Below are 13,797 nucleotides of genomic sequence, written 5' to 3'. Positions count from 1 at the left end.
AACAAACTTCAATTTAACAGCAAAATGTTATGACTCCTCCAGGCTTGGAAAACAGCCAAACATTTTAAGAGCATTGTGCCAGCTCTGGATATATGAATAAATACACAAATAAACGAGTTTACAAAATAGAGTGTAATACACATCCTCTTGCCTTTAACACCCTGATCACATTGCAACCTCAGATACAAAGCGCATGGAATGGAGATGGTTTTGATTGCATGCAAAGAAACAGTTAGATGTGATTGTTGAAGCTCTAGCATTTTATAGGGGTCTCTGGTTTAAACAGAATGTCTTAACCTCTCATGATTACACATTTGCATGCATTTCCCCTTGTGCTGATAGCATCTTAAGGAACTAGAAAACATTTGACTCCTGTCTTTGCTACTGTCAATTACCCATATGAAGATTGAGTACTTTAATGTCATGCATGCATTCCATGACAGAAGCGCCCTTTTCAAACTGACCCAACTGCCATTATTCCACAATGATAATATAACAATAGTAATACATACCAAACACTAAATTTATTGTGGAATTGAGTGTTATTACAATACATAAAGATCAGACTAAAATAAGAGCTGGTCTCAATATTATTTCTCTTTATGAAAGTGAATGGGCTTTTTACTTTGTTTTGTAAGATCTTGTTAACGTAATAGGTTAAATACTTTCTGTGAATGCAATTATATTTGCTCTTCAAATCAAATCTGCATCATCGCAAACCCATAGCTCACATGCTGAATACTGTACCTTTTCTATACAGCAAAACCAGGTGTTTCATTAGCAGAAATGTAGCTGGTTCTTTATGGGAACCTACTACATTACTCTCCCTTTCTCCAATATGTGAAGTTGACAGTTCCAGAGACAACTTCCTCGATCACATTTTATGCAAAGTGTTCCACTGTATGTGGATGCGCAATTGTAACTTGCAAGGCACTGAAAGGAGGCCCTTATTGTAATGCGAACGTCCTCTGAGGACAAAGCACGGTGTCTGGAAAATATCCACGACTCAATTTATCAAAGGACATCTTTTTTGGTTGTAACCTTCCAAAAACAGCTTTGAAAAGAAAGTGCAAAAGTGTACAGACGTTGCTGGAGTTCCCCACCCCTGCCCTATTCTTAATGTCATGCATCAGTGATGAAGGTAGGGGTTAGTGTAAACAGTGTGTAAGCATAAATACAGAAACAGACCTAATAACATCATGAAATGAAAGGCGAATCTCTTATAATGCAGCCAAATAAACAAAAGATCCACATGGCTTGCACATCCCATTGCTTTTATAACTAGATTAAAATGCCATTCTAAAACAAACCAGCTTTACAACTGGTGAATCCTTGTTCTCTCTGGGTGGGTTATCAAATATAAAGAACACTGAAGGTTGCTATCCACCCTTCAAAACACATTCTATTTCTTTTTCAAACTGTAGTAGACAATAATTATTGTAGAGGAATGAAACAAAGCTATTTGAATCAGTAATTCTTTGACGATAAAAGGATGCTTCTTTGATAAAATATCAAAGAAAAATAAGATATTTGAGCTCAATGTTTCTAAAAGCATTGAACTATAATAAGAACAATAACTACATAGCAAAAATGAAAGGTATCACAGCTTTAATCCTATAAATATTTTAAGCAATTATACGTGGGGAAACAAATGAAACACTACTATTTGACACTAAGATTATCTGCCCGAGGGCTTACATTTGTTAAAATCTGAGAAAACCACAATGAACTGATGCCTGTTTATTTACACGGTTACATAGCAGACCTGGAAAAGTTAGGCTACTATTTACATTCACATTAAACAGAAGGTCAAGTAAGTTTTTGTGCTGCCAGATACCATAATTAAGATGACGGCACTGATGATGGATTAGAAACAAAGTCAAAGAGGTAAGGGAGAGCAATTTATACCCACTGCAATTAGCCCACTGGAAATGTATATACTGAAGTTTAGTTTATGCAGTTCATAGAAGACGCTCAGATATTCTTAAAATATTCTACCCCATTTCAGCAAGTTAGACATGAAGCTTACATATTGATTTATATGGGCATGGAAAGAGATGGGTCACAGATGACACTTTATAAATGAAGTAAAGAACGGGACATGTGCATCTTAGGAAGAAGGTGGAACGCTCTCCCAATGAAAGATAACGAAATAAAATGGAAGTGTACCTTTGACGAGACTTGCAAACTGTTGTCCTGCATATTCATGATGGCTTCTGAAATCTTGACATCAATCGGCTCCATGACAGACTCGATATTGAACGGTCCCTCCAACCTTTCTGCCACCTGCAACATGGCATCTGTCATGAACAAAAACAAAGAAACATTGCATTAGGACTAGAACAGAAATAAAGTGTGTATGTATACATATGCACACAGCACAGTATAACAGTACAGACTGTCAGAAGTGTACACGGATGGCTATTAAAGGATGAGGCCTAAGACCTCAGGCATTGTGACAAGGGGGATGCACTGGAGAATATGAAATATTGAAAACTATCTGCTTCCCTGAATGTAGCTGTCAAACCGTCTTTTATTATTTTAGCACAATTACTTTTGATTTTTCCTTTCCTCTGAAGTGAGCTAGCCTCCGATATGGTAAAATAATTGATGTCCCGGTCATTTTCCATGACACTCAGTCAGCAAAATGTTCTCTAGATCACGTACAGTAAACTACAGCTATGCTAAAGGCCAGACAATAGAATATAATCTTTAGGGTGCCTGGCAGAAAACGAAATCATATTATTTGTGAAAGGTGAGTAAAACGTTAAGAAGGTATGTCAAGAGCTCATAATGAAAATCTGTTCAGTCTGACCCCAGTGATCCAAATCCCTAGGCCTCATAATGGATTAGAAATAAGACCAGACAGAAAGGGGTGGCAACTTACAGGATTAATAATTCAATGTGGCCCTGCTTCAAAATAAATGTCTTTATAGAGTTTACATAGTGGAAAAATTCAAATTAAGTCAGTTCATATTCTACGCTTACTGACATGGTTGTCGGCATCTGAAAGTTTAACAAAACTAATGTTTATAACTTTTTAATATACATATTTATACTTTTGTCTGCATCTAGGTCGTCCAAAAAAACGCCCCAAAAAACAGGAATGTTCTTATCAAAGTCATCTTCGTCAAACAGACTGACAAACTGTGGGTCAAATGCATATCCTTCACCTCATGTTAATGAATAAAAATGCAAGGTTGAACAGAAAGTGGTTATAGGTATTCAAACGAAACGGCAAACAGCATGGCACTCTCTCATCTTTTCAATCTTTACATTGATCAGATGTTAAAAAATAAAAAAATACATGTTTTGCAACCTTAGCTGGAAGCAGTGCTTTTATCAAGTTCAATTGATTTTCTTTTTCTTCCCCAAATGTAAACAACTTTTGGACTGACCAGAAACCCCCTATATTTGAAATGCTAATCTCAAGTTAAAAACTTATGTCAAGGATAGAAGAGACTGAGAGGCTTTTTTGCTCTACCTACTCTTTACTCCTTTTAATGAGGAAAATAAGGAGCCATCTGATAGCCTTAATAACACGACTGGGGAACCATTAACTTCCTTTGATTTGCAATTCACTCTATGAGGCTATCTTCAGCTAAATGACTCATTGTCCATGAACACATGAGCCACGGTTTAGAAAATCAAGGTAATCAAGCAGTAGGAAAGGAACAAATTCTGTAAACCCCCCCTCAGCTTCGCATTCACTCTGGATGAAAAGCTTGTATATTCTTTTATAAATAGACAGGATACTCTAAAAGCAAGAAAACCTCACATGTTATATGTTATTCATCTACAGAAATCTGACTATACTGCAGCACCCTCAGAACTTCGAAGTTCTCAAAGACATTTAAAAGAGACACTGGCATTTCATGATAATTATTTATTGGAGACTGACTGCCTTAGTTATTATATTGCATAGGATTATGCATTAGGAATGTCTTTCTTAATTGATTCTGAAATCATAAGAAAACACCTTGTTCATCATCGCATAAAGAGGTGAACTGGGCATATGAAAATGAAATAAGCTCATTATGACAACAGATGATTTTCTTAACCACATTGCTTCCAGGAGGAATTTTAATTTAAATATAAATCAACTACAGAATCTGTAACATTGACCGACTATTTAACACAATGTTAACTGCTGTGTAGACATATTATTATCCCATTTTAGAAAAATGTCACTGTGGTATTCAGGCAGTGCTGTAAAACACATTATCCAAGCACACTGCAGATGTCTTGAAAGAGACAAATGAGCCTCTCATATTACAGAATCAAGATTTAAGTGCTTGTCAGAATCTTACTTGGCTCGGCTTGCAGATGTATTAATTTTAAAATCGCCACAACACTTAAAAATGTTATAAATAAATAAATAAATAGATGACTGTGTAGGCGTCAACATGAAGAGTCGGCCAATCAGCCGTCTCTTCCAAATCTAGTCATCTAGTGATCTCCGTTTTCAGCGTTCAAAGACCTTTTTCTAAATCCATTATTTACCTGTAAATTGGACTTTTTTCTAGGAAGGAAAAAACAAAAACCTTCACAAGAAAAAGCAACAAAAAAAATGTTGATTGATTACATTCTCAGTCCTATCATGCAGGACAGTCATCATCAGAGTAAAAAAAGAGAATACAGAAACACTATTATTAAAAAAATGCAATCTTCCATCCAAAGTGCTCATGCAACGTTGGAAAAAGCAATATGCCATACTTATTCCAATACTTTAGACATGTTCTGTTATGCTCACAAAAGCTATTTTATTTGTTCTCGTTTCTTTCTCTTTTTACATGTATTTCTCAAGATTTTTTCCCCCTTATCCAAAAGCATAAAAAACATGTTCATCCCTACTTGTCCTCCCTAGTTTGAAATATTTCATGTGAATTGGCCATTACCAATTAAAACTAATAGCAACTAATAATAGATTGTTTAACTGGATTTTCCAGTTCCATGTTCCATTCAAACATTGAGCCTAATAAGAAGACAATGCTAAACATGTGGCTCCAACATGAAGAGACCATAGACTGCCAAAATGTAGATCCCTGTCACGCTAAAAGGAATAGCCTTGACACTGAGAGACTATTTGAAACAAAGAGGAGAGTGGACAAACCCAGCTTTATTTCATAGCTCAGCCCTGTGCATCATTGCAAAGCCTGTTGCAGACACTCATCGAGAAGGCCGACAACTTAAACCACATGGAAACATTGTGGGAAAACTGGAGTGTTCGTCTCCATTTGGGTTTCCACTGGCATATGCTCATTCTCAAAAGAAACGATGATTTTCTTTCTCCCGGATGGGAATGCCAAGAGTAATTTGACATTCATGTAGGTACCCAACCAAACCCTGCAACTCGGTATGGCCCACATTCAAACCAGAGACCTCCCAGTAATATACCATAATACAAACACCATGTTGTATTTTAGCAAGCAAATCCACGACGAAACTTGAATACTAAGTTCAGGATGTTCTTGTCAGTCTGCATACTACAACTATTTGAATACAAATCAGATGGAAGAAGGGAAGGAACATTTTGCAGTCTTAGTGAAAATACATTCAATTAAATCAATGAATCTATCTAGGCTATATATCTATCTATGTCTATCAATTTATCAATATATCGACCTATCAATGTATGAATAGATCTAATTATTGATGTAATGTACACTTTCTTCTTAAAAAGTATAATAATCAACTGTACAAACTGAGGTTAAATAGACCCCTAGCATCATACGTCTCAACATATGTAACACTAAAGACAATCTTAAGGATAATAGTTTACAGTTTAAACGTTGAAAAGTTAACATAGTGATACAGGTTTCTTTTTTTTTTTTTGCTGAAAATTGAAAAACGAAGTCAAACCACCATAAAAACCGATAGGTAAAAACTGTTTATTCCGGAATTTGTACATTATTAATCATTAATTTGTTGTACCCTTTCATTCGCACTGCTACCTGTGAGCTTTGTATTGGTTGTGTTGATCCAAAAAACCTAACAAAAAATAAACAACTAGGGCACAACAATGCTAAACCATATGAAACTAAAACATCCTTTGTATGAGATGACTGTTAATGCGACAAGGGCAAAATCTAGCACGGAAAATGCGGGGCTCGGACAAACAGCTATGGAAGTGTATGCTGGTAATTCATGTGGCAAAACTCAGGCTGAAAACTTTACCTAGTTGATTGTTGAGATTGGTCACAACTGATATGCACCCAATTTCAAATGGCCAGGATACTGCATTCAAGAAGCTTGTGTCATTTCTGGGGGCCTATTACAAAATGTCCTGTCGACAAAAATTACAGTGCAAATAAAAAAGCACTGGCTGTGCTATATCAATCAAGAGATGTCTACAACGCTTTAAAGAGAAGACTCTAAACTTTTTATTCTTTCTTCAGAGTTATTTTAGTTAACAATACAAGAAACTTGATACTTGTCGCCATGAATACTTTATTTCATGGGGAATGTAACTCCTTTTTATGTGTAACAAATTGGAGAGTTTAGCGATTAAGATTTTAGCAATAATTAAACTATGAAAGTTTAAACATTTAACATTCCTAATTAAGACTACTATATTATTAAAAATGCATGGGAGTTACAAAGTCGACAGAAGTGGAGGTACTGTATGTTGATGACAAATTATGAATTGCTTAGACCGGAGAAAGGGAAGATTTTTTTACGTACAGCCATATCCACAAATCACAAAATTTAAATGTATTCTTAAAAAAGTAAGATGAATTACAAGACAAAGCGTTTATTTTATTAAGTTTTTAATTCCACGATGTGTGTGAGTTAGAGATAATGGTTTTAATAAATTCACTCAGGCTTTCCGAATTTTATTTTATCTTCTCACTTGATTTGCTAATTGTTATTCAACCCAGCTTTCCATTGTATTGGCAGACTAACTCGGGGCAGGCACTAATGCGTACAAGGCATCTTCTGGGGGCGGGTGGGTCAACTCATTTCCCACGGTGAAGCAGAATTTAAACAGACAGACAGAAGTACTGACACTTGCATGTTAGCTATCTGCAACAGGAGACACTTTTGCATGAATCACCAAGTAAAATCTCTCTAGCCCGTTCCCCCACCATTTATGGCCACCACAAGGAACTCTGGACTGGAGAAGGGCATGGTTTTCTTCTGACAGTTAATGGTTTCCATGGAAAAATACACTTAAATCCAACACTATCTACACTTAAGTTAACCTGGGGTTGAGGAAGCTTGAGGAAGTCTTAGTCATTCTTCATTTTTATGCAGCTGACTAACTTGCATCAGACTAGTCTAACAGTCAAACCAGTCTAATGGTTTAGACTAGTCTAATATAGTTGTATGAAAGCAGCCTCACAAGCATTAGTCTGAATTGTACACGATTATGGTCTCATTCTTCATTCTCAATAAGGAGCTGTTACTGGATGGGTTATGTGATATCTTTTTCTCATGAATCTGGGTGGTTTGTCTTCACATGTATTGATAATATCAGGCCTTTCAAACCTGCACTGTTTATTAATGCAGTTATTTATGCATCTTCTGTAGCACTGCAAGGACAGTGTAGGGTGGGCCCTGGGGGTAAGAGTGACTTTCCTAGCCTTCCAAAAACACAGACACCAACCACACAGGGATAACCCATTTGTTTTATAAGTAACAATAGAATCAAACCGTTCCCCTCCAAATTGAACACCGCCGGTCATCACAACTGTGCAGCACACAACAGGGTTATCCTTTGTACAATACAGGTACCTGTTTACAGTCAGACACACGTACCTATTAAGGCACATTCACATTCTGTTCACAGCACCAGCTTCCTATGAAGAAATGTTGTTGACTTTTCTTTTAGTGTTTCAAGATTAATACAATTTTACAGAGTATTATATTGACTTACAGCACAGAGATGAAACAATTAATAAGATACTTTAATATTTAATCAAACAATGTGTTAACATGTATGCGTTTGCTTGGTATTGCAGTCTGTATTCTTGTAAGGAACTCCAGTTAAATTTGACTCGTTACCAAACATAAAATAGGAGCTGGGGCTGCGTATATATACAGTTACAAGAACACAAGAGATTAAAATATACAATTAAAAAGTACTTTAAGGTCCAGAAAATGTAAAAGCAAATATTTGTGTTAATGCATTGTTTAATGAAAGCAGATCATTGTGTTTGCTTATAGATTCCTCTGCTATGATTGTGCCAGGATCAAGAGTTAAAACATTTCCCCCAATGCTTTGAAATTCAATGTCTGAAGTAATGAGGCAATGCCCATACTGCTTTGAAGCTTCAATATATGCATATCCATTGCAGAATGATTATACATTCCTTCTAAATCCTTAATCTAAAAGTTCAACACATCTTTAATAAGTTAAGCATCGACATTTAAATATTTTATTTTTCTGTTATCCTATATTTTTCCTCAGCAGGCATTTCCCAAAAGACCCTTTCATTTCCACACATCCTTATATATTGCAAAACACTAAAACAAATATTGCTGGCTAGATTTATGTGAGAGTGAACAATGTCTAAATTAACACAAATTAATTCATTAAATAACTGGACTTTTTGTATCCTTTTTTAATTGCTTAGTAAGATTTCCAAATCAGTTTTTTTGATATGGTAATATCTTATATAGTGTGCATTTAGAATGTGCTTCTTAGATATTCTGCTTGATAGTGAGTTATAATTTATTAAACACTGATACATATAGATATTTCTTAAATCATTGATAAGATAGTTAGGGTGCATTTTCTAGCCAGGTTTACAGTATATGAATCAATGTCACTTCACACAATGATATTTAGTGAGAGCGCATCAGTAGCAGCACTAAACTAACAAACAGACTTCGACAAGCAGTTTTTAAAATTTAAATCACAAACGTAAGCTTTGCTTCCTTTTCCAGATAGTCATGGCTTCTTCCGTTTGCAGGCTGAGCCAGAGCTTCTGACATCGAGGTGAAATTGGATGCAATAGCCAGCACTGAAATTTCAACCTTAGTTACCCACACTGGCACTAATGATATTACATTTGCACAACCTAAGGAATTAAAGAGAAATGACACATCACTGTGCAACATTTTTTTAATTTGGTCCTCTTCCAGTCTTACACAGAGGGGATGAATCCTTCAGCAGGCTATCTGGAGAGCTGGTACACCTCCAAAAATAATGGATTTATTAACAATTGGGAATGTTTATGGGAAAGGCCTGCCTTTTATACAAGAGATGGTCTCCACCGCAGTGGGAGGGGATCTCTTATGCTAGCACAATACATAAGCAACCTTTTAATGCATCGATTCCCAGGACCTGCAATCTTATATGGCAGCCTGCTTATTGCCCTATTCACAGGTACACTCCCTTAACCCAGGGTGACTGTTTCAGGGCATCCATTAAATTAAATAGTCTGCATTTAAAAAAAAAAAAAACACAGTACAAACCAAACCTATAGCGGTCCTATTGGGACTTTATCTATGGCTTGCCTTAATAACTAGGGATGATTTAAAGTAAAAAGTATACTGAACACAATTCAACACCCTCTAATATGCCAGCTGCTGTTAAGCTTGTAGTTCTTAACACTCACTCTCTAGCCAGCAATTGAATTGATGACATCATTGTGGAGAAGTGAAACATGGCTAAGGCCAGAGGATACCATACTGCTAGTTGAGGCCTCCCCATATGGGTTCTCTGATTATCAGAAGGCAATTCTCTCTGGTTGAGTAGGGAGCCAAGCCACTTTTTTTTTTTTTTTTTTTTTTTTTTTTTTTTTTAGCAAAGATCTTTGCCTTTCCACTACACCATTAGAGGAGTTTTCTTCCTGTATGAAGAACAATCTACAGTGAGGGGATTTGATCCCCTGCTGATTTTGTATGTTTGCCCACTGACAAAGAAATGATCACTCTATAATTTTAATGGTAGGTGTATTTTAACAGTGAGAGACAGAATAACAACAAACAAATCCAGAAAAACACATTTCAAAAAAGGTATAAATTGATTTGCATGTTAATGAGGGAAATAAGTATTTGACCCCTTCGACTTAGTACTTGGTGGCAAAACCCTTGTTGGCAATCACAGAGGTCAGACGTTTCTTGTAGTTGGCCACCAGGTTTGCACACATCTCAGGAGGGATTTTGTTCCACTCCTCTTTGCAGATCCTCTCCAAGTCATTAAGGTTTCGAGGCTGACGTTTGGCAACTCGAACCTTCAGCTCCCTCCACAGATTTTCTATGGGATTAAGGTCTGGAGACTGACTATACCACTCCAGGACCTTAATGTGCTTCTTCTTGAGCCACTCCTTTGTTGCCTTGGCTGTGTGTTTTGGGTCATTGTCATGCTGGAATACCCATCCACGACCCATTTTCAATGCCCTGGCTGAGGGAAGGAGGTTCTCACCCAAGATTTGACGGTACATGGCCCCGTCCATCGTCCCTTTGATGCAGTGCAGTTGTCCTGTCCCCTTAGCAGAAAAACACCTCCAAAGCATAATGTTTCCACCTCCATGTTTGACGGTGGGGATGGTGTTCTTGGGTCATTCCTCCTCCTCCAAACACGGCGAGTTGAGTTGATGCCAAAGAGCTCGATTTCGGTCTCATCTGACCACAACACTTTCACCCAGTTCTCTGAATCATTCAGATGTTCATTGGCAAACTTCAGACGGGCCTGTACATGTGCTTTCTTGAGCAGGGGGCCTTGCGGGCGCTGCAGGATTTCAGTCCTTCACGGCGTAGCGTGTTACTCATTTTTTTCTTGGTGACTATGGTCCCAGCTGTCTTGAGATCATTAACAAGATCCTCCCGTGTAGTTCTGGGCTGATTCCTCACCGTTCTCATGTTCATTGAAACTCCACGAGGTGAGATCTTGCATGGAGCCCCAGACCGAGGGAGACTGACAGTTATTTTGTGTTTCTTCCATTTGCGAATAATCGCACCAACTGTTGTCACCTTCTCACCAAGCTGCTTGGCGATGGTCTTGTAGCCCATTCCAGCCTTGTGTAGGTCTACAATCTTGTCCCTGAGATCCTTGGACAGCTCTTTGGTCTTGGCCATGGTGGAGAGTTTGGAATTTGATTGATTGATTGCTTCTGTGGACAGGTGTCTTTTATACAGGTAACGAGCTAAGATTAGGAGCACTCCCTTTAAGAGAGTGCTCCTAATCTCAGCTCGTTACCTGTATAAAAGACACCTGGGAGCCAGAAATTTTGTTGATTGATAGGGGATCAAATACTTATTTCACTCATTAAGATGCAAATCAATGTATAACTTTTTTGAAATGCGTTTTTCTGAATTTTGTTGTTTTTATTCTGTCTCTCACTGTTAAAATACACCTACCATTAAAATTATAGACTGATCATTTCTTTGTCAGTGGGCAAACGTACAAAATCAGCAGGGGATCAAATACTTTTTTCCCTCACTGTACATCAAATCCATATTTGGTGTGACCACCCTTTGCCTTCACAAATGCATCAATTCTTCTAGGTACACTTGCACAAAGTCAGGGATTTTGTAGGCATATAGTCAGGTGTCTGATTAAACAATTATACCAAACAGGTGCTAATGATCATCAATTCAATATGTAGGTAGAAACACAATCATTAACTGAAACAGAAACAGCTGTGTAGGAGGAATAAAACTGGGTGAGGAACAGCCAAACTCAGCTAACAAGGTGAGGTTGCTGAAGTCAAAAGTCAGACACCATGGCAAGACTGAGCACAGTAACAAGACACAAGGTAGTTATACTGCATCAGCAAGGTCTCTCCCAGGCAGAAACTTCAAGGCACACAGGGGTTTCCAGATGTGCTGTCCAAGCTCTTTTGAAGAAGCACAAAGAAACGGGCAACGTTGAGGACCGTAGACGCAGTGGTCGGCCAAGGAAACTTACTGCAGCAGATGAAAGACACATCATGCTTACTTCCCTTCACAATCGGAAGATGTCCAGCAGTGCCATCAGCTCAGAATTGGTAGAAAACAGTGGGACCCTGGTACACCCATCTACTGTCCGGAGAAGTCTGGTCAGAAGTGGCCTTCATGGAAGACTTGCGGCCAAAAAGACATACCTCCAACATGGCAACAAGGCCAAGCGACTCAAATATGCACGAAAACACAGGAACTGGGGTGCAGAAAAATGGCAGCAAGTGCTCTGGACTGATGAGTCAAAATGTGAAATATTTAGCTGTAGCAGAAGGCAGTTTGTTCACTGAAGAGCTGGAGAGCGGTACACGAATGAGTGTCTGCAGGCAACAGTGAAGCATGGTGGAGGTTCCTTGCAAGTTTGGGGCTGCATTTCTGCAAATGGAGTTGGGAATTTGGTCAGAATTAATGGTCTCCTCAATGCTGAGAAGTACAGGCAGATACTTATCCATCATGCAATACCATCAGGGAGGCATCTGATTAGCCCCAAATTTATTCTGCAGCATGACAACGACCCCAAACATACAGCGACAGTCATTAAAAACTATATTCAGCTTAAAGAAGAACAAGGAGTCCTGGAAGTGATGGTATGTCCTCCACAGAGCCCTGATCTCAACATCATCGAGTCTGTCTGGGATTACATGAAGAGAGAGAAGCAGCTGAGGCTACCTAAAGCCACAGAAGAACTGTGATTAGTTCTCCAAGATGTTTGGTCCAACGTACCTGCATGAGTTCCTTCCTGTGTACAAGTGTACCTAGAAGAATTGATGCTGTTTTGAAGGCAAAGGGTGGTCACAACAAGTATTGATTTGATGTAGGTTGTTATTCTTTTCACTCACTTTGCATTTAGTTAATTGTACCTTCTACTTTCACTAGATCAGAACCTGCTTAATCTTTCTGATAATACTAGTAATTTATTTGCCACCACGACCGTACTTTGCGATGGAATTTTGTGAATTTCGTACATAGGGATCAGAGAGATTCAGGGAGATTTTAATGAAGAGGAAGGCTTCTTGGTAAAAGTTTTCTATCTTTAATACATTCTATTGGTTTTTGCCAAAATGTATCAGATCCAACACATTGCCACAATCATACATTCTCTATTTATCACTCATGGGACTGATATTGAGAACGTACAAATACTAAGTTTAAATACAACTATATCGGACCACTACCTAATTACTTTTGAACTACCTCAATAAATAAATAAAAAACTACAGCCACTTCCGAATTTAGTAAGAAACATACAACCTCTGATTTGTCAAATCTGGCCCTCAAGTTCAACGTGTAGACCACAATAATTGTGTTCCTTGTCACACACTTAAATGGTATCCCCTTTGAAAACAAAGATGGCAATGCTGAATAAATGTTCACCCTGGTTTAATGATACCATAAGCTTACTTAAACAATCTCATAAATTAGAGTGTAAATGGAGAGCCACCAACTTGTGTGTTAATACAAACAAGTAGTTATATTGCATGGACAGGACAGGCACCTATTTCTGTACATTCTTGGATCACATCAACTTGGACCTCAATACTCAAGAACAATAGGCCTATTTGATGCCTTCCACTCCTCTCTAAAACTTTAGAGAATCTAGTTACAACTCAACAGCAAATAATATCTTTGTAAGAATAAAATTGTGTTTTTCTGGGCATAATACTGAAACAGCCTTAACTATAGGTCAATAACAGGGTTTTAAAAACAATTCTATATTTCAAGGGGAGCCAGCGAAGAGACGCCATAACTGAAGACATGATTATATATATTTTTTGTGTGTGTAACAATCCTCGCAGCTGCACTTTGAACTAGCTGAAGATTAGAGGACAGAAAGATTAGAACTAATGTGGCTGAGAGAACTATTATTGTTCGTAAGTGCCACTTTTGACACTGTCGACCATCAAATCC

General features: G+C 37.8%; 1 protein-coding gene across 1 annotated transcript in view; it reads right to left on the bottom strand.

Moving 5' to 3' along the window:
- gpc6a (glypican 6a) overlaps nucleotides 1-13,797 on the bottom strand; it is a 278,856-nt gene that overhangs the window by 43,369 nt on the left and 221,690 nt on the right. The window contains exon 5 of the mRNA XM_066706695.1: nucleotides 2,170-2,300. Within this exon, the coding sequence (XP_066562792.1) occupies nucleotides 2,170-2,300 (131 nt within the window). The remainder of the gene's footprint in view (nucleotides 1-2,169; nucleotides 2,301-13,797) is intronic.

Source organism: Amia ocellicauda, chromosome 6, assembly GCF_036373705.1.
Source record: "Amia ocellicauda isolate fAmiCal2 chromosome 6, fAmiCal2.hap1, whole genome shotgun sequence".
In the NCBI taxonomy this organism is placed as follows: domain Eukaryota; kingdom Metazoa; phylum Chordata; class Actinopteri; order Amiiformes; family Amiidae; genus Amia; species Amia ocellicauda.
This window is presented reverse-complemented; position numbering and strand designations above follow the sequence as displayed.